The sequence below is a fragment of the Sporisorium graminicola genome, chromosome SGRAM_12 (genome assembly GCF_005498985.1).
Source record: "Sporisorium graminicola strain CBS 10092 chromosome SGRAM_12, whole genome shotgun sequence".
NCBI lineage: Eukaryota > Fungi > Basidiomycota > Ustilaginomycetes > Ustilaginales > Ustilaginaceae > Sporisorium > Sporisorium graminicola.
The window spans coordinates 31,120-51,669 of NC_043722.1; the positions used below are offsets into that span (position 1 = coordinate 31,120).

At 58.2% G+C, this 20,550-nt stretch overlaps 7 protein-coding genes across 7 annotated transcripts; 6 read left to right on the top strand and 1 right to left on the bottom strand.

Annotated features, from left to right (window-relative positions):
• Positions 1-648: 648 nt before the first annotated feature.
• Positions 649-1,311, top strand: EX895_001561 (uncharacterized protein; the record flags this gene model as incomplete). Its single annotated transcript, XM_029882160.1, has 1 exon — positions 649-1,311. The coding sequence occupies one exon, from the start codon at positions 649-651 to the stop codon at positions 1,309-1,311; it is 663 nt and encodes a 220-aa protein (XP_029741015.1).
• A 498-nt stretch (positions 1,312-1,809) lies between these two features.
• On the top strand, positions 1,810-2,805 carry EX895_001562 (uncharacterized protein; the record flags this gene model as incomplete). The annotated part of the gene is made up of 1 exon (XM_029882161.1): positions 1,810-2,805. One exon carries the CDS (start codon positions 1,810-1,812, stop codon positions 2,803-2,805), a length of 996 nt encoding a protein of 331 aa, XP_029741016.1.
• Positions 2,806-3,639: 834 nt separating this feature from the next.
• On the top strand, positions 3,640-4,758 carry EX895_001563 (uncharacterized protein; the record flags this gene model as incomplete). The annotated part of the gene is made up of 1 exon (XM_029882162.1): positions 3,640-4,758. The coding sequence occupies one exon, from the start codon at positions 3,640-3,642 to the stop codon at positions 4,756-4,758; it is 1,119 nt and encodes a 372-aa protein (XP_029741017.1).
• A 133-nt stretch (positions 4,759-4,891) lies between these two features.
• EX895_001564 (uncharacterized protein) lies at positions 4,892-6,373 on the bottom strand (the record flags this gene model as incomplete). Its single annotated transcript, XM_029882163.1, has 1 exon — positions 4,892-6,373. One exon carries the CDS (start codon positions 6,371-6,373, stop codon positions 4,892-4,894), a length of 1,482 nt encoding a protein of 493 aa, XP_029741018.1.
• A 773-nt stretch (positions 6,374-7,146) lies between these two features.
• EX895_001565 (uncharacterized protein) lies at positions 7,147-11,850 on the top strand (the record flags this gene model as incomplete). Its single annotated transcript, XM_029882164.1, has 1 exon — positions 7,147-11,850. The coding sequence occupies one exon, from the start codon at positions 7,147-7,149 to the stop codon at positions 11,848-11,850; it is 4,704 nt and encodes a 1,567-aa protein (XP_029741019.1).
• A 942-nt stretch (positions 11,851-12,792) lies between these two features.
• On the top strand, positions 12,793-16,647 carry EX895_001566 (uncharacterized protein; the record flags this gene model as incomplete). The annotated part of the gene is made up of 1 exon (XM_029882165.1): positions 12,793-16,647. One exon carries the CDS (start codon positions 12,793-12,795, stop codon positions 16,645-16,647), a length of 3,855 nt encoding a protein of 1,284 aa, XP_029741020.1.
• A 1,712-nt stretch (positions 16,648-18,359) lies between these two features.
• EX895_001567 (uncharacterized protein) lies at positions 18,360-20,138 on the top strand (the record flags this gene model as incomplete). The annotated part of the gene is made up of 1 exon (XM_029882166.1): positions 18,360-20,138. One exon carries the CDS (start codon positions 18,360-18,362, stop codon positions 20,136-20,138), a length of 1,779 nt encoding a protein of 592 aa, XP_029741021.1.
• Between the last annotated feature and the right edge of the window lie 412 nt (positions 20,139-20,550).

Consider the following 20,550-nt stretch of genomic DNA (forward strand, 5'->3'; position numbering starts at 1 on the left):
TTTTAGACTTTGGTGGACCACGAGACCCTACGGCTCGCTTAGGTGCTGATCCGTGCTCGCTTCGAGCTGCTGCTACACTGGCGAGCAACCGGACCGGCTTTCTTCTTCGAGTCCAGCTCAAGCGGCTCGTCGTGATCGTCTTGTCGCAACAAGCGGGATCCTCACCAAGGTACTTTCGCAGCGACCGGCAAAGCAGCATCGAGCGAGCCAGTACCACCTCGACTGGCAGCAGCGGATCGATACAGTATGCTGATGACCATAGCGGTGCGTCTGGTGGCCAGCGACAAGGCAAAATGGATTGCCGGTCTGGCCAGCACGCGAAGGAGGCGGTCGGCTTCTGTGCAGCTTCGCCGCATAGCCTGCTGCTGGGTTCACTTCTTCGAAACGAAGCAAGACGTGTTTGCAGCTGGACTACACCGGTCAACCCTCGTACTCTACTCCCGTCGAGCGTCGAGCGTCGAGCACCACGTCCCACATGAGCAGGGTTGGCTCATTGGGACACCATGCTTCACAGCACGAGTTGCAAAGCTATTAGTACGGTGGGTCATGCCGTCCTAATCCAGTCGTCCTTCATCCGCATCCATCGACATCGATACCACCCCTCTCTCCGTCCCTCGCACGCACATTTTCTCTCGCTTGCTCTCGAAAATGAAGTTCACTGCGCTCCTCGCTCTGGTCGGTGTTGCCGGCACTGCTGTTGGCAGCCCCGTGGCGCCCGAGGCCGAGACTGCTGCGCCTCTCGCCAAGCGCCAGTCGATCAACTATGTGCAGAACTACAACGGCAACGAGGCCAACTTCAAGTACAACCAGGGCGCCGGAACTTACTCTGCCAGCTGGAACAACCCGGGCGATTTCGTCGTTGGGCTCGGCTGGACCAAGGGCATCTCGAACCGCGTCATCAACTTTAGCGGCAACTACCAGTCGAACCAGGGCTCGTACCACGCCGTGTACGGATGGCTCAACAACCCGCTGACCGAGTACTACGTGGTGGAGAACTACAGCTACGACCCGTGCTCCGTCGGCGGCTCGCAGGTGGTGGGCAGCGTCACGTCGGATGGCTCGTCGTACAAGATCTGCAAGCACACGCAGAACAACCAGCCTTCGATCCAGGGCACCAAGACGTTTGGACAGTTCTTCAGTGTGCGCCAGAGCAAGCGCAGCTCCGGCTCGGTCACGCTGGCCAATCACTTTACCGCTTGGAGCAAGTACGGCTTTGCTAACGGTGCGTCCAACCCAGACTTTAACTACCAGGTCTTTGCCACCGAGGCCTTCTCGGGCTCTGGCTCGGTCAGCAACACTGTTAGTGGATAAGTGCGCAGCAGCCGACTCGCACCTTCGAGTCGCGTCGCTGTCAACAGTGGACACAAATGGATGCATGTTCTGGACATAAAGTCAACTGCTCGTCTCTGTATGGAAAGGAAAGCATGCAGAATGCAAACAAGTTTTTTTTTCCGGCTGTATGGACAACGCACAGCTGCGTGGACAGGGTGGTGTTGTGTCAACAGTGAACAAGGCGCCGTTTTTGGTCACGGGCGACTTTGACGCCAAACAGCCAACCACAGGTCGGAGTTCCCACAACTAGTGCGCTAGTTGTATGACAGCCGAGTCAAGTGCCGAGTAGCGTGCCGAATCCACGCCGCGCAGAAGCTTCGACGAACCCTGCATGAAATAACCATCGCTGCTGCTGTGTGAGAGGACGGGCTAGTTACTGTATATAAAGAAATCCTGCCCTAACGCCTTGTCTCCCCCCTGCCCTTCGCGCTTGGTTGAATCACTCGACTCTCTTTGGTAAAACCGCTCTGATCGGCCATGCAATCTCTCATCCATCGCAGCCATAACAATGACGCGCTCGACGCGTCAGCTGTGCTTCCACCACCACTTGACAAGCCGGTTGTGATCCCGCAGAGGAGGCAGGCGGACCGGCTGCGCGGATTCCAGCTGCTCTACGCGCCCGCGCTCGCCGACAGCGGGGTCAGCGAGCCGCAGTTTATCGCGTTTCTCTCTGAGCTCAACGAGGCGATCGGGTTCGACACGCGGGTCAAGCTGTTCAACTTTGGCGTGGATGTCGGGGCCATGGCGGTGGGCTCGTGGGAGATGCTCGTGGCTGTGGTGGCGACGCAGGCGCTGACGACGACCGCAGCACACGTCGGCAGTCGCGTCAAGAGCGAGGCTTGCGTGGCGCGGGCAAACCAGGGACTCTTCCATCCGCGTGGGCTCCATGCCCAGATCGTGCCTGTCTCGTCCGGATGCTTTGCGAACAGCTTTTCTGAAAACGAGCCAGCAGCGGGCGACACTCAGAGCAGCAGCTTTCAGTTCTCTTTAGGCTCGCCCAATGTCCTGCCCGAGACTGACCCCAGAGCACGCGGCGCGCTGTTCAACCTGAACAAGCGTCCGATCGACTACGACCCCTTCGACTACGGCCCGGGATACCTCAGGCTCCGCCCGGATCAGTATGCGCCCTTGAGGCCGTCGCAGCATCGCGAGCCTGTTTCGAATCTGATGGATAGAGCTGCGGCCAAGGTGGAAAAGTACAACGTCTGGAAGGATCGACTGCCGGCGAAGAAGAATGCGAGGAGGCAACGCAAACAGCAAGAGAAGGTCGAGGCGATCCGTAGCGAGCAAGGCGAAGCGGGTGTTGAGCGTTTCTTGCAGCAGCAGCAGCAGCAGCAAGGGACGGACAAGGAAAAGTCCAAGCTCGCAAAGTTTATGGACAGAAACAAGGTCGTTCTCCTTGTCACCAACCTAGACGAGCGGGATCGAGCACAGATTCAAGACACACTCACGCTCGCTGCGAACCGTGGTTGAATTCTTTTGTAGTGGTGCGCATTGTTCGTCCCGAGGCGTGCGAATCCTTTGAAACGACACATTACACTGCCACTGGATTGAACACGCGGTCACTCTGCGGGCCAAGCGCTAACCTAAATTTATTATAGCGTGCTATATGTGGCAGCAGGCGCGATGGGCAACCCCCACGACTCAACTGTCACTGTCCATTGATGTCGGGCGAATTCGTAAGCAGCAACAGCTGCAGCTGCAGCAGGCGGTACCGTAGGGAGGTGGCGGCGGCGGCAAAACGCAAAGTCGATGCTGCTGCCCTTGTTGGCGTGTTCTGGGCGGTCCATGCGGAAGGTGCAGACGCCAAGAAGCGAGCTAATGCGGAAATGGTTGCTAGTGGAATGCATAGCGCGCTGGCTGACCGCATGGGCCAAGCTGGACCAAGCTACAGTATGCTTTGCAAGCATCGTGTGGGGTAACGGTGCTGACAAATGCGCACTTGGCTCTGCAACCGCTTGCACCCACCACCATCTTCGAACGCATGGTCGTGCTACTGCAAACACCGCTAACGACGGCTGTGGCGCTAGCGACCTCGTGGTCGAGAGGTCGAAGCATGTGCTCGCCCATTTGTCACCCCCACCGGTCGGTCAAAGCAACGGCGACAGCGTGCGTGTGAGACGACAAGAATGTCTTTGACACAGCACAGCACAGCACAGCACAGCACAGCACAGCTCTGTTGCGTCTGCTGTTGTGAAGCAGCAGCAACAAGAGGCAGGCTTTCGGAAGGTATAAAGGTGGCAAGAATTCCCTGAAAGTCTCGCCCTACTTGTCAATACACTCATCTTGTTATCTCCTTCAACAAAGATGCTGTTCAACACGCAGGTTTTGTCTCGCTGGGTGGTGCTGGTTGCGGCAGTCGCTGTCGCTGTGGTGTCTGCACACCCGGGCGAAGCTCCGCCGAGCCCCGCCGAGGTCGCAGCGGGCCAGCTCTACCGGCGCTCTGCTCAGTCGCAGTACCGGCGCTGCGCCAACTCCAAGTCGTCGCTGCAACGGCGTCATGCTCTGCACACGCAGCAGCAGCGTCGGCAGGAGCTGCTCGACCAGCTCCGAGCGCGCACCCTCGCGCGACGTGCCGACTCGGACGATGCCGCTACCAAGGCGATCAACAGCACGCATCTGTCCAACCGCACCGATATCACCCGCGAGGCTAGCACGGGCACCGTGTTCTCGAGCGACCCGGAGGCGTGCGTCCTGCAGCCCGAGGCAATCATCGGGCCGTACTGGGTGAGCGGCGAATTGGTGCGTAGCAACGTGACGGATGGCCAGGCGGGCGTGCCGCTGTACCTGGATGCGCAGTTTGTCGACGTCAACACGTGCGAGCCGGTGCCCGAGCTGTACTGGGAGATCTGGAGCTGCAACGCGACGGGCGTGTACTCTGGTGTCCAGGCGTCGGGCAATGGTAACCCGGACGATGCGTCCAACCTGAACGCCACTTTCCTACGAGGCGTGCAGCGCACGGACGAGAATGGCGCTTCGCAGTTCCAGACCATCTTCCCCGGACACTACACAGGTCGGACTACGCACATCCACATTGTCGCCCATGTCAACGCGACATTGCTGGGTAACAACACGCTCGCCAATGCGCAGAGCACGGGCGCAGTGCACATCGGCCAGCTCTTCTTCGACCAGGACCTCATCAACCAGGTCGAAACCACCTCGCCGTACACCACAAACACACAGGAGCTCACCACGAACGCCGACGACTTTATCCTGCTCGAGGAAGCCGCCAGCGAAGGGTCCGATCCGATCGTAGAGTACGTGCTGCTCGGCGACAAGATCGAGGACGGCATCTTTGCCTGGACTACCGTCGCGGTCGATGTGGATGCTAAGTACACCACGGACGCCGCGTCGACCTGGACCGAGAATGGCGGAGTCGCCAACTCGGGTGGTCAGTTTCAGGGCCCGCCTGGTCAGACAAAGTGAGAGGGATTAGCTTCTCTCCGCCACCAACACCCCTGATGTTCCTTAGACTATCTCACCAAACACGAATGTTGCAATGTTTGACTTTTGCATTTCGCATTGTGTCTGCTGGGCGAGCCTTCTTTGTTTGAGCGCCTCACCCAAACACAAGCTGATCAAACGCGGCGTGTTTGGCAGCCCACATGTCGCGCCAGTAGTTGGTGCGTCTCCTCCACGGGCCCGTTGTCGCAGTCTTCGGCAATGACCCCTTGGCTTTGGCAATGTACGTGCTCGACAAATCCAACAGACCCGCTTCGACCAGCTGGTCGCGCTCCACTGCCTCTGGGGTCACCACCTCCTGGTTGGTCGCGGCCAAGTGCGAAAGCAGCCTAAGCACGAAATGAGCGGTGCAGTCGGAGCCGAGCGTCCAACTGGCATTGGTGTAGCCCATGGCGAAGGCGAAGTTGGGAATGCCTTCGAGCATGCAGCCCCTCCAGACGAATCTGTCGGCGGTGGAGATGCGTTGGCCGTTGATGGTGAGGTGGATGCCACCGCCGATGAGGAGTTTGAGCCCTGTGGCCGTAACGATGATGTCGGCACGGATGGTTTCGCCCGTGTCGAGGGCGATGTGGTCGTGGTTGACGGCGAGGATGTTGCCAGTGGCGATGGAAGCCTTACCGTCGCGCAGTGCTTGGAAGAAGTCGCCGTTGGGGGTCAGCGTCACGCGCTGGTCCCACGGCTCGTACCTGGGCGTAAAGTGCGGCTCGACAGGAATGCCCGCCGGAAGCTCGCTCTTAGCCCTGCGCGTGATCATCCTGCGGAACAGCGTGGGGAAGGCTCGGCCCAGGTGGTAAAACGCATAAATGCGCACGACGTTTTTCTGGCGCACCACAAACGACGCCCAGCTTTCCGGCAACACACGCTGCAGCAGGTTTGCGATTCGATCAACAGGGTTGGTGGCGACGACGTACGAGGGGGAGCGCTGCACCAGCGTGACGTGGCGGGTCTTGTGCGCCAGAGACGGCAGCAACGTGATGGCGGTAGCACCCGAGCCGACGATGGCCACCCTCTTGTCAGCATACTCGTGCTCGGACAACGTCCAGAACTGCGGATGCACCACCGTCCCTTTGAACCCGTCAATTCCCGGGATCTCGGCCTGCAGCGGCTGGTCGTAGTCGTAGTATCCGCAGCAGCTGAGCAGGAACCTCGCCCTGTACTCGTGCACCTCGCCAGTCAGCGCATGTCGGGTTTGCACAGTCCAACACTTGTCGTTGCTGTCCCAACTGGCATGGGTCGCCTTGGTGTCGAAACGCGTGCGCGAGCGGATGGCGTACTGCTCGGCAACCACGTTGAGGTAGGCAAGGATCTCGGGCGCGCGAGCAATCGCAGGCCCACGCCACGCTTTGAACGCATAGCCAAACGTGTGCAAGTCCGAGTCGGATCGAACGCCCGGGTATTTGAACAGATCCCACGTCCCGCCGAAAGTCGAACGGCCTTCGAGCATGGTGTAGGTGAGAGAAGGGAGTGTGTCAGTGAGACGGCATGCTGCGTTGATGCCGGAGATACCACCGCCAATGATCAGGACATCGTCCACGATTGCAGGCTTGGCCTGGGTGATGGGTCCCATGTTGGCATGCATCCTTGTCCCTCGAGATTGAAGTAGAGAAGAGTTTGTATGTCTCGTCTTGATTGATATGTCGAGCGCAGGTCTCGACTCGAGGTGCGTATCTACCGCGAAGAGACGACTACTTATACCTCACCCTGGCCCCGCGAAGTATCAGTGATGTACAACTTCGCGACGAATCGCAGCCCTTTCACGCCTTGTACTGCACCCACTTGCTGCTATGTTTCTCCCCAGCATTGTGACTCAAAGCTTATGCGATCAATGGAGGAACGTTTACGAAGGAACTTCAGCGTTGAAGCAGAGGGTGGGCCGTCCCGGTATACAAGTGAGAGATTGACAGGTCTCCGCCTGTTGCCGCCAACGCCAGAATGAGTGTTACCACCGGTTGCCACTCCAAGTGCCAAGGTGGAGACTTATTTTTATCCGCTCGTGTTCAATGAGGTGTCGGTCCGACTTCCTGTCCTTACCCCATCGAGTGCATTGCCGCTTGCTTCATCAGCCGGGCCAGTGTGAGGAACTGAGCTGCATGGTCCCAGACGTCGACCTGTTTCTCAGCAGCATAGAGTCATCGAGGTGGGGTGGTGATCTTTGAACTCTTTTTGTTGTTAGATCCTGATATTCCGAGATCCGAGGTCGCTGGCCAATATCCAAGAAGAAGCACAGAAAGCCCTTTTTTTGCTGATGGGCTCGACGACAAAGGGCCTCCTTCCTCTTCTTCTCCTCCTACGACTTACCCTACCGTCTCGCTGTCCATCGTCAGATACAGTCCCCATTCCGTATCGGCAAGGATGGCGCCTAGGAAAAAGAACCCGGCCATCAAGTCGAGCGGCACCACTTCGTCCAAAGCCTCGCCGCTCCCAGACTGGGTCAAAGGTGGAGGTCCCAAACCACCGCCCTCCTACACTAAAGCCGCCAAACAGCAGCTACAGCAACCACAGCCACAGCCGCCCAAAGATGGTGCCAGCCCCGGCACTCCAGCAGCGGGCCCTTCTTCCGCGCCATCGACTGCACCGGGTCAGGGTCAAGGTCAGAGAGAGATGCTCTTCCCTCCGGGCAGCAAGACGCCGCTCAACATGCTGTACGAACGCATCAACAAGCTGCCAGGCTGGGAAAAGCCCATTGTCGAGCCACGCAGACACAAGGAAGGCTACAGCTGCGCTGTGACGCTAAAGAAAGTCAACAAGAAGGACGCCTCGAATCCTTTCACCGTCACCTTTGAACCCAAAGAACCCGGTCTCCGCCTCGAATGCCAGTCCAGCTTGGAAGCCAAACACTGGGGCGCCACTTATGCGCTATTTCGTATCTTCAACCATCTCTCCCTCAACCTTGCCCTGCCACCGGGGCCCCGGGAGTATTGGGTAAAGATGGAGGCGTACAAAAAGACTGCCCCCAGCCACCAGGACTGGATGTGGGAGTCAGATCCTTTCGAGGCAGCGGCCAAGAGGGAGGCGGAAAAGGCAAAAAAGGAGCAGGACAAGCAGGCAGCTGCAGACGCCGCAAGCAGAGGCGAAGTTGGCATCGTTAATGGCAAGCTCAACGGCACAGGAAAACCGTTGAGCAAAGCATGGCAGGAAGCCAAAGAGGTTCGTCTGGCAAGTTCGTTGCGGGAAAAGATCGAGGCTACCATCCGCAAAGCCATGAGCATCTTCCCGTCCGCAAGCACGACGCCACTCGACTTGATTGAAGAGGACCAGGATCCCAACAGCACAGCGGCGGCAGAATCGGTTCCCAAGGTGGATGCGGCCGGCCTCGAAAGAGAGCTCACTTCGTACGGCTTCCGACGTGGTCATGCGCGCAGTGCAATCTCGTGGCTCACCTCGGCACGCACCGCCCTGTCCAATCCGTCGTCCTCCACGGCAGCATTACTTGTCGACCCCATGCTTGCTTCGGCTGCTTCTTTGGCCGATCGCGAAGCTGCACTCGAGTACCTGATGCTCTACACTCCCGAAGAGGATCTTCCGGTCAGGTTCAAGCCGAGCACCTCGTCGGAGAGCTTTGTCACTGCCTCCAAGGCGGGCGCCGGTGGAGATGCGCTTGCAGTTGGATGGGCGGTCGACAGGCTGTCCAAGCAGGCCGGTTTTCCGAGGAGAGCGGTCCAAGCTACTTTCAAACGCATCGCTGCTGCTGAACGTGCACATCATGTCGAGCTGCCTCGCACGGCCAAAGAGGGCTTGGCATTGGAAATGCTACTCCGGCAGATGGCTGGATGGGATGCTGTCGAACAGGTCGAGGAACAATGGACGTCAGATGCTGTTCTAGAAGCCGTCCTCTCCTATCCGACCCAGATCGACGATGCAGACAAGGAAGAGATCGAGATGAAGCGCGCTGACGAACGCATGGCTGTCGAAGCCGTTCTGGGCGAAGATCGAGTGGTGGTCCCTTCGGAACACGATCGACTCGGTATGCACGACTACGACATTTCTATCGCGGGACCAGATACAGCGGCAGGCGGCAAGGAAGACGTGCGACTGCGCATCTCGTCGCATCCACACGCGCTCTACCCCCTCGCCCGGGAGAAGTCGGAAACGTATGCTCTGCCAGCCTTTTGCGTCGTTTCCAAGACGCTGCCGTCGTACCTGAAGCTAGCCCTCACCCAACACTTGCTTCGCGCTTTCCAGGGCGACAACAAGAGACTCGACTGGTTCGAGGCCATCGAGTCAGGAGATGGCGGTGTACTGTTGAGCTTGGTCGAAGAGCTCGAGAGCACATGGTCCAAAGTTGTCGACGACCCGCCTCTGCTCAACAGTGTCATGCAGCACCTCATTGCGGCAGAGCAGGCCGACACCAGCGCCGATGCCACACCAGAGACGTCTCGCGCCGCAACACCCACGGGTCAACGCAAGACAGCCAACGCCAAACGCAGAGGCGGAGGAGGAAAGCCACTGCGACGCGATGCCGAGATCGATGCTCTGCTGCAACGCCAGCAAAAGCAGCTGCGTACCTCGTCAAGCTATTCCAAAATGGGAGCCATCCGTAAGTCTTTGCCTGCTGCAACTGCTGCTGGAGAGATCTTGGAGCTGATCCGCACCAATCGTGTGGTGATCATTGCCGGCGAGACGGGATGTGGTAAGACGACGCAAGTGCCGCAATTCATTCTGGACGAAGCGATCGAGGCCGGTAGCGGCAGCGAGTGCAATATCGTCGTTACTCAGCCCCGGCGTGTGAGTGCTATCGGTGTCGCATCGCGTGTCGCTGTCGAACGTGGCGAAGAGTTGGACGGCAAAAAGAGGCCCGTAGCGTCGGGAAGCTTGGTTGGTTATGCGATCCGTGGAGAGCGCAGAGCATCGAGAGAATGCAGGTTGCTCTTCACTACGACGGGTGTTCTACTCCGACGTCTGGGTGCTGGTGGCGACACGGACCTCAAGGGCATCTCGCACGTTGTGGTGGACGAGGTGCACGAGCGCAACGTCGACTCGGACTTCCTGCTGCTCGAGTTGCGCGAGTTGCTCAAGCGAAACAGTAAGATCAAGGTGGTGCTGATGAGTGCCACCATCAACCAGGAGACATTTGCGAGTTACTTTGGCAAAGCGCCTTGCATCTCGATCCCTGGGCGCACTTTCCCCGTCGAGGACCACTACCTGGAGGACATCGTACGCGAGAGCGGATTCCGACCGTCGGGCAACGAGTTCCGAGGCGGGTTCGGCGCACGGGGCGGCAAGCAAATCGAGGAGGAAATGGGCCAGCTGCGCACGCATCTGCAAGCACAGAATGTCGACGAAGACACGATGCGCGCGGTGGAGAGCGTCTCTCGATCTGGTGGAAGGATCAGCTACGAGTTGATCGGTGCGGTGGTGCGCTACGTGGTGGAGAGAGCCGAGAACGAAGAGCTGAGTGGAGCAGTGGATGCCAGCGTGGGCGGAGCCATCTTGGTCTTCTGCCCTGGTGTAGGCGAGATTCGACAAGCGATCGACGCCATCTCAACATCGTTGCGTGGACAGAGCAAGGTCGAGATCCTACCGCTGCATGCGAACTTGTCTCCGGACGAGCAGCGACGGGTATTCCACCCTGTTCGAGCTGGCCACCGCAAGATTGTGGTTTCGACCAACGTGGCGGAAACTTCGATTACGATCCCGGATGTATCGTACGTGGTGGATACGGGCCGAGTCAAGGAGACACGCTTCGAGCCAGAAAGCGGGCTGACACGCTTGGTCGAGTGCTGGGCATCGCGTGCAGCGTGCAAGCAGCGACGTGGTCGTGCTGGCCGTGTTCGCGCGGGAGAGTGCTTCCGACTGTACTCGCGATTCGTCGACGAAAAGAGGATGGCGGCGCAGCAGACGCCCGAGATGCGACGAGTACCGCTGGAATCGCTGTTCCTCGAGGTCAAGTCGATGCGCGAGGATGAAGACGTCAAGGAGTACCTCGGCAAGGCGTTGGACCCACCAAGCCTGGCCTCGATGGACGCGGCGCTGAGCAACCTGGTGGAAGCGGGTGCGCTGCAAGCGGACAAAGGATACAAGAGCAGGCTGACGTCGCTGGGTAAGCATCTGGCGCAGCTGCCTCTGGATCTGCGGTTGGCCAAGCTGTTGATCATGGGAACGATCTTTGGCTGCTTGGGACCGATGCTGACGGTGGCGAGCATCATGTCCTGCAAGCCGCTGTTTTCCGCACCGTTCGAGAAGAGGGAAGAGGTGAGCAAGGCACGAGGCACCTTTGCAGCCGAAGCTGGATGCCGAAGCGACCTGCTCGCCGATGCTGCTGCGTTCGAGCAATGGCAGACAATGCGCGTCCAGCGCAAATCCAACGCAGAGATCAGGGAATGGTGCGAGACCAATTTCATCTCCCAGTCGACGCTGAGGGACATCCAAACGAACCGATTGGATCTCCTGTCGCATCTGCAAGAGATGGGCTTCGTGGCCACGAGCTACAGTCCCTTCGGTGTCTACGATGACGAAACATACGACAAGAATGCACAGCACGCCGGAGTGCTCCGGTCGGTGATTCTGGCCGGACTGTGGCCAGCAGTGATTCGAATCGATTTGCCGTCGGCCAAGTTTGACCAGTCGTCGAGCGGAACGGTGCAGCGAGAGGCGGAGGCACGCCAGGTGAAGTACTTTGATCGCAACGGTCGAGTGTTCTTGCATCCGTCGTCGACGCTGTTCAGCTGCAAGGGATTCGAATCGTCGTATCTGACCACATTTGCCAAGAGCTCGACGGGAGCAGGATCGGATTCCAAGGTCTACTTGCGCGATGCGACCGAAGTTCCGCTATTCGGACTGTTGCTCTTTGGAGGCAAGCTCAAGATCAATCATTTTGCGGGTGGAATCGGGATTGGTTCGAACGCGGCGGTAGTCGCAGCTGGCAAGGACGAGAACTGGGTTCGACTGCGCGCCAATGCTCGAATTGGAGTGTTGTGCGCTCAGTTGAGGCGGCTGTTAGATGCTGTGCTGGACCACGCCATTGATGAGCCTCAGGACATGTTTGCTGCGCCAGGATGCCGAGAAGTGTTGCAAGTGATTGTCCAAGTGCTGCAACGCGATGGTCTGGCTGCCTAGTAGTCACAAATTGCTCTTTTCTGTACGCACACAATCCAAGGTCAAGGTGCAACGGGCACTATCGAAGATTCCCTTTTTAGGTTGTGTGAGAATGTCGGTGACCAGACTGTGACGGCCCAACCGACGGATAGCGATCTCGAGATGAGCAGCCTGTACTTTCTGCATTGCGGGAAAGTCTGAGCAGAGCTGGACCTGAAGCAGCCGCTCTTCATGTGGTACAGAACATCGGGGTCCAAATCGGTTGTCGGCCTTTAACGGGAGGAGGGCAAACAAATGCAAAATTGCGTAGCAGCAGCTCACAGTCTTTCGAAATTTCGATTTCCGATTTTCCAACTCCACTCTCCTTTTTCTCTCTTATCCTGATGCCGACACAGCCATTTTTGCTGACGGTTTCTCTGCGCCTGGCTGACATACGCTCTCTCCCACTCTCTCTCTCTGGCGGTGCTTGTGCGGCGGTGCGATCAAATGAAAGCAATTACCGCGACCCTCTCAGCAAAGTCGCCCACGCGTGCAAAGCGCAACCCACGCACAGGCGCAAGGCACAGGCCAGGAAGACAGGACAGCGTGGGACGCCTCGGTCGGTCCTTGGACCCTAGCTTGGCTGGCTGCGATTGCGACCCGGCCATCGGATGTGTGCGTATCATCGACCCACCGCTCACTCCATTTTCCTTCTCTCACACGACGGCGCTTGCTTCTCGCTCTCCTCCCTCCATCCTTGCTCGCCCTCTTCTCCCATCACAATCACTCGGAGGGTTTCCTATCGTTGCCATCCATTCGATTCGGTCGGATCCATCCGAGAGGTGCTCGTCCCCTTTTCTGATTCACACGCTCGGATACGCCGCTGTCTTTACCGTTTGCTCGCTTGCTCGCTGAGCAAAATCGGTCCCTCGTCGTCATCGTCAACGCCAACGCCAACGGCATCGTCATCCACTTCCTTTCGCCATGGCCATCTCGAAGAAGGCAGGCGCCAAAAAGGCAGGCGCGGCTTCCAAGCCACCGCCCTCCAAATCAGGGGGAGCACCCTCCAAAGGTGGTGTCGCGAAAGCGGATTGGCGAGAAGGCTTCAAAAAGGCACAAGCGGGTGTCTCCGACATGACGTTGCTCTCCAAGGTTACCAACGAAGCCATCAACGAGAATCTCCAGAAACGTTTCCAAAATGCAGAGATCTACACGTACATTGGCAACGTGCTCATCTCGGTCAACCCCTTCCGCAATCTGGGCATCTACACCGAAGACATCCTCCAGTCCTATCGCGGCAAGAATCGTCTCGAGATGACACCGCACGTCTTTGCCATCGCAGAAGGTGCCTACTACAACATGAACGCCTACAAGGAAAACCAGTGCGTCATCATCTCGGGTGAATCCGGTGCCGGCAAGACCGAAGCCGCCAAGCGCATCATGCAGTACATTGCCGCCGTCAGCGGTGGTTCCAACAGCGGCATCCAGGATGTCAAGGATATGGTGCTCGCCACCAACCCGCTCCTCGAAAGTTTCGGGTGTGCCAAGACGCTCAGGAACAACAACTCGTCCCGTCACGGCAAGTACCTCGAGATCATGTTCAACTCGCACGGCGAACCGATCGGTGCCAACATCACCAACTACCTCCTCGAAAAGAACCGTGTCGTTCAGCAGATCCGCGATGAGCGCAACTTCCACATCTTCTATCAATTCACCAAAGCCGCCTCCGCAGCCCATCGCGAAAATTACGGCATCCAAGGCCCCGAAGCGTACGCTTACACCGCCAACAGCCAGTGTCTCGACGTCAACGGCATCGACGACCACGCCGACTACAGGGAAACCATCAGCGCCATGAACACCATCGGGCTCACTGCCGACGAGCAGGACAACATCTTCCGCATGATCGCCGCCATTCTCTGGATCGGCAACGTCCAGTACGTCGAGAATCAGGAAGGCAATGCAGAGATCGCGGACCCAGGCGTGCCAGACTTTGTCGCCTATCTCCTCGAAGTCGACGCGGACAAAGTCACCAAGGCCTTGACCCAACGCATCATGGAGACACAGCGTGGTGGCAGGCGAGGCTCCGTTTACGAGGTGCCCCTCAACCCCACCCAAGCCGCTGCTACTCGCGATGCCCTCGCCAAGGCCATCTACAACAACATGTTTGACTGGATCGTCGACCGCATCAACCAATCCATGAATCCGAGAGAGCAGAGTGCCAACGTCATTGGTGTGCTGGACATTTACGGTTTCGAGATCTTCGACAATAACTCATTCGAGCAGCTCTGCATCAACTACGTCAACGAGAAGCTCCAGCAGATCTTCATCGAACTTACTCTCAAAAAGGAACAGGAGGAGTACGCCTATGAACAGATTCAGTGGACGCCGATCAAGTACTTCAACAACAAGATCGTGTGCGACCTGATCGAGGAGAAGCGTCCTCCAGGCATCTTTTCCGCTCTCAACGATGCTTGTGCGACTGCCCACGCCGACCCCACCGCCGCCGACAACTCGTTCATCCAGCGTACCGGCATGCTCTCGTCCAACCCGCACTTTGACTCGCGCGGCACCAAGTTTCTCATCAAGCACTATGCCGGCGATGTCATGTACAACGTCCAAGGCATGACTGACAAGAACAAGGACTCGCTGCTCAAGGATATCCTCGACCTCGTCGACTCGAGCGCCAACTCGTACCTCCAAAAGCTCTTCCCCGACCGCCCGGACCCCAACAGTAAGAAGCGTCCTCCCACCGCGGGTGACCGCATCAAGGCCAGCGCCAACGCTTTGGTCGAGAACCTGATGCGTGCACAGCCGTCGTACATCCGTACTATCAAGCCCAATCAGAACAAGAGCCCCAGCGAGTACGACAATCAGGCTATCCTCCATCAGATCAAGTACCTCGGTCTGCAGGAAAACATCCGCGTGCGACGTGCTGGTTTCGCGTACAGGAACACCTTCGAAAAGATGGTGGAACGTTTCCATCTCTTGTCACCCAACACGTCCTACGCAGGCGAGTACACTTGGCAAGGCGATGCGCGCAGCGGTTGCGAGCGAATCTTGACGGACACGGGCATTGCACGCGAAGAGTGGCAGATGGGCGTCACCAAGGCCTTCATCAAGAACCCCGAAACGCTGTTTGCGCTCGAGACCATGCGCGATCGATACTGGCACAACATGGCCATGCGTATCCAGCGCGCTTACCGCAACTACCTCCGCTACAAGGAAGAGTGCGCCCGACGCATCCAGCGCATGTGGAAGAACAACAAGGAAGGTCTGCAGTACATCCAGCTCAGAGATTATGGGCACCAGGTGCTCGCCGGTCGCAAAGAGCGCAGAAGATTCAGTCTGCTCGGCTCGCGTCGCTTCATGGGTGACTATCTCGATGTCGGCGGATCCAACGGCAAAGGCGGAGGAAGCGCCGAGGGGCAGATGCTCCGACAAGCCTCAGGCATGGCTCCTGGGGAGACCGTGGCGTTCAGCAGCCGCATCCAGCTGCTCGTTTCGCGTCTTGGCCGTTCGAGCGTTCGCAGTCCGCGATTCCTCATCTTGACCGATAAAGCAATTTACATCCTGGTCACACAGCTCGTCAACAAGCAGGTGTCGACGACGACCGAGAGACGGATCAACCTTGGCTCCATCTCGGCCGTGGGCCTGTCCAACTTGCGCGATGATTGGGTGGTGCTCAACGTCAGTAATAGCGAAGAGGCAGATCCCATCTTCTCGTGCTACTTCAAGACGGAGCTGGTGACGCATCTGTTGCAGAGGACCAACGGTGCGCTCAACGTTATCATTTCGAACAGTCTCGAGTACTCCAAGAAGAAGGGCAAAAAGGCGCAGATCACTTTCAAGAAGGACGAGATGGTCAAGAAGGACGATGTTTATAAGAGCAGTGCCGTCTCTGTGTGCTCTGGTGAACCCGCCAACAGCGTTTCGAGGCCTGCACCGAAAAAGAAGCCGGGTCTGGTTCGTCCCATTACGCAGGGCAAGTTGTTGCGCGCTGGTGGTCCGTCCAACGCCAACAACAAGCCCAAGCCACGTGCTATTCCGCGATCGACTCCTACTCCAGCCAAGCTTCCTGGTGCGGCTGCAACAAGTGCTGCTGCTCGTCCCGCTGCAGCTATCGCGAGTGCTGCCGGAGGTGCCGGTGCGGGTCGTGCTGCTCCCCCACCTCCGCCACCACCTCCCGCAGCCGCAGCTCCGCCACCTGCTGAACCTCAGGTGCCTCGCTACAAGGCGCTCTACGCGTTCGCCACCGAAAACGCCGGTGAGATGGCGCTGGAGAAGGACGACGTGGTGGAAGTGACGCAAAAGGACGAGACGGGCTCGGGCTGGTGGTTGGTCAAGAAGAATGGCATCGAGGGCTGGGCGCCTTCCAACTATCTCGAGCTGATCCCGCAGGCACCGCCCAAACCCAAAGCGGCACCCGCGCTGCCTGTCAAGCGTGCACCCCCCGCTGCTCCTGCCGCAGCTTCTACAACGACGACGACAAGCAGCCGACCAGCTGTCGCTGCCAAGCCGGTGATGCAGCCCAAGCCGGCAGTCAGGACGACGCCTGCGGGTGGCAAGCCGCATGAACGCCCTGCTGCAGTTCAGGCTGATGCGAGTGCTGCTCCCGTATCCGTGATGCCTGGGCTGGGTGCGCCTGGTGGATTTGCGGCAGTGCTGGCCAAGAAGAAGGCGGAAAACGCTGCTGCTGCCGCTGCGGGTAATGGTCACAGTGGTGGCAGCAATGGCGCACCAACTGCGGCGCCGGCTATTGCGGCTAGACCGGCTGTGGCGCCGAAGCCGGCTGGGGCAGCGAATGGAAGGGCCATGCCTCCGCCTCCGCCTCGTCGTTGAGATGAGTCTACCAGCGACAATGACTCGCGAGAGTCTGTAGCTGCGTCAGTGGTTTAATGGAAATAGAAATCTTGAGCACACAACATTCGGGCCCCTCTCGGTCTTTGGCTCGGTCTGGCATCTCGCTTGCTTCTCGAGTGAGGAGGATGATTTTCGGACCCAAGCCTGCAGCAACGAGGGGAGCGAAGGATCGAATGAGTTCTGAGGAGCCGTTGGTGACTCGAGACGGCACTTGGATTCGAGGTTCGAGGTAATGCCGCCGGTCCGCGATACGGGCCGGTTGACCATCGGGCAATCTCGTGTTGATTGGTTGCGGCGAAGCAAGCTGCGGAGTGTGGAAGCCTGACTCTCAACCCACGACTTGGGAGAGGTCAAAATGTGTGTTCACGGCCACCATCGCACAAGAGAGAAGAATTTAGCCAGAAGGTGGACGACCAGCGTACTCATTGATGCCTTCTTGTCGTCTGATCGGTCAGTGTCAAAGGAGCGAGGTGTGTTCATTCCAGCCCACGTTTATTGAGAGAACCAGGAACAGCTGGTTTTGATGGAGGAGTAGCTGAGCGGTGTGCCAAGTGGGTGCGTCGAGCGGGCTTAGTTGCACACGCGACATCACGGCTCTCTGTCAGCCGTTTTTTTTGCAAAAGCTTCGATGAAGACTTAGGAAGGCATGAAACAACGCTCAAAGGCGGGCGACAGGTCCGACAGAGGGCGGGTTGAGAACGGCCAACAAGAGCCTGCAGAACCCTGAAAAGGAAAGGAAGAGGGAAGGGAAGGCGGGGATGAAGGTGGTGGGTGCATGGCGGCCAATCGAGAACGTGGGCTCAACTCGACAGGTCTTTGCAGCTCTTGGCATTCTTTCGACCCTCTCTGTTTCCCGCCTGTCTGGCCTGCCAAGAAAAAACCTCGCTTGCAAGTTAACTAACGCACACACTCACACCCTCCAAACGTCTTTGTGCGCCATCCTCGTCTCGAAGCTCAGAAGATCCCTGCTCGTTGTCAACTCCGCCCTTCCCCCTTGGCACGCAAAGCGGCGGTATCGGTAGACACGCTTGCCGCAAAATGGGTGGCACCACTTCTTGTTCCAAGAGCCAAGCACCCGCAAAACAGAAACGCAGAACGTGCCCTCTCGGAGGCTCAATTTGCAGTTCCCCTCCAGACGGTTATGCATCCACCGTGCCAAGGCGATAGTATAGGACACACGACATCCCCCCAACCCGTTCCCCCCTTGCCCTTGTAAAGAGAAAGTCCGGTGCACTCCGTCTAGCAATGAACACTGATGTAAACTCTCTCTCTCTCTCTCTCTCTCTCTCTCTCTCTCTCTCTCTCTCTCTCTCTCTGTTCGTGTGTGTACTGCCAGTTGCCACGTGTGTGGCGTACGAAACAAGACGTTCCTAGATTGCGTTTCTTCCCATGCCAAGACCAGAGCAAGAAGCAGAAAGGATCTCCTGTGCAACAATCCAAGAACGTGCTCTTTCTCTGTTTGAATCGCTACTCGGGAGGGAATCCCGCCGGTGTACCGATTGAGAAGAACGGAAGAAGCTGCATCCCTTGACGAGCACCGACGGTATGCGAGAGACGATTGCCGAATGTGGTTGTGAGAGCCGTCTATAAAGAGCGAGCTGCCCGACGCTAGAGTTTGGGCCCGCATCCAGCAACTCTCACCAAACATTCGACCCTCCCCCACCACTACCTCTGACAACAGCATTCAAGCAATGCAGCTGCAAGGCATCTTTGCTCAGCTGGGAGCCATCATGCTCCTGGCGCTCACCGCCACGGCTGCTCCCAACAACAACGGCCAGTGGAACGCGCACAAGAAGCAGCCCAACGTGATCCAGCTGATCTCTGACGGCTTTGGACCGGCCTCGGAGACGTTTGCGCGCGAGTTCCTGCAGACGGCCAAGCACCAGGGATGGAACGTCACGCTGCCGCTGGACAAGCTGCTGGTGGGTGAGGTCCGTACGCGCTCGACCAACTCGCTGGTCACGGACTCGGCTGCCAGCGCTACTGCCTACTCGTGCGGTCTCAAGAGTGTCAATGCCTACATCGGTGTCGACTCGGACAAGAAGCCGTGTGGTACTGTCCTGGAAGGCGCCAAGGCCAAAGGATACAACACCGCGCTGGTGACGACTTCGCGCATCACGCACGCTACGCCTGCTTCGTACTCGGCGCACATCGACGACCGCGATGCCGAGGACGAGATCGCGAGCCAGCAGATCGGCAACTACATGCTCGGCCGCCAAGTCGACATCCTGTGGGGTGGTGGATTGCGACACTTCTTGCCCAACACCACCAAGCCCGGCATCCGCACCGATGGGCGCAACCTCATCGAGGAATCCAAGAAGCGCGGCTTCAACTTGGTCAACAACCGCACCGACTTTGATGCTCTGCAAGGCGGCAACAAGTTGAAGCTGCCCTCGCTCGCGCTATTCACGGCTTCACATATGGCCTACGAGGTTGACCGAAACGCGACGCTCGAGCCGAGTCTCAAGGAGATGGCCTTGACCGCACTCAACGGGCTTCGCAACCAGAACGAGCCCTACTTTATCATGATCGAGGGCGCGCGTATCGACCACGCTGCGCACAACAACGACCCCATCGGCCACATTCACGACATCCTCGCGTACCAGGAGATGGTGCATGCTGTCGTGGACTGGGTGGACAACAACGCAGCCAACAACGCCCACGAGCCCGAGACGGTGGTGTTCAGCGTGGCCGACCACGAGTGCGGTGGGCTGACGCTGGGCCTGCAAAGGAGCGAGGACGAGGAGGCACTCTACGGTTGGTACCCTGACGTCCTGCTCAATGCGACGCGCTCGACCGAGTTCCTGGCTGCGCAGACAGGCAAGTGGGTCGCCGCTGCCAACCGCACCGACGCCGACCTGCGTACCTACATCAAGACGGAAATCATCGGCAAGGGACTCGGCATCGCAGACGTGCAGGACGGCGAGATCCAGCGAGCGGTGGAGCTGTCCAAGCTCAAGAACCAGATCCCCTACACCGTGTGGCTGTCGTCGATCGTCAACTGGCGCGCGCACCTGGGCTGGTCCACCACGGGCCACTCGGGCGTCTCTGTGGGGCTGTACTACCACGAAGCCAAACCCAAGGACGTGTGGAGCGAGCAGTACAAGCGCTACCAGCAACGCCGCTCGTCGGTGATAGGCTCGCACGAAAACACATGGATCGGCAAGTGGATCTCGTCGTACCTGCAGCTCGACCTGACTTCGATCACAAAGACGCTCAACAACGGCTCGGACTACAGCTGGTACAACAACTGGGGCGACAAGCTCAACACCTTCACCGACAAGTTGGAGCACTACCATGGAGGCCTCGCGCGTGTGATCCCACCTCGTTCGGCTTCGGAGAAGAGGGATCTGCACATCGACTCGCATGCCGAGAACGAGCCGCTGATGAGAAGGATCCACGGCCCTCGTGTGGCCGGTGCGACCATCGAGGAGAGGTCGCACTCGTCGGCTCATCGTGAGGAGCTCTAAGCCCAAAAGGCTCTGCTTTGTAGAATCCAGTGCCACCAATGTCACCCGAGTTTTACAAGATAGAACGTTTACTCTTCCGTTCGGAGCAGAGCGAGTTGATATGCGAATCGTCCTGGACGGCAACCATGATGATGAAGGAAAGACGACGTAACATGTTGACTAAAAACTCCGGAATCAACGATTGCTCCTCCGATTGAGCACGAAGACGTCGAGCGGTTGTCGCAGCCGAATGACGCAGCCAAGCAGCAACAATGAAGGAGGTTTTTTTTTTGCGCCAACTCAACCCGCACGATAGAGGTCGAAAAGAAAATCTTTTTCGTTTGCTCTTCTTCTGAAAGTAGGCTAGAGAGAGAGTGTGTGTGTGTGGCGGGGTTGGCCGAAAAGAAAACGACAGTTGGCGGCCAGGTTCGGT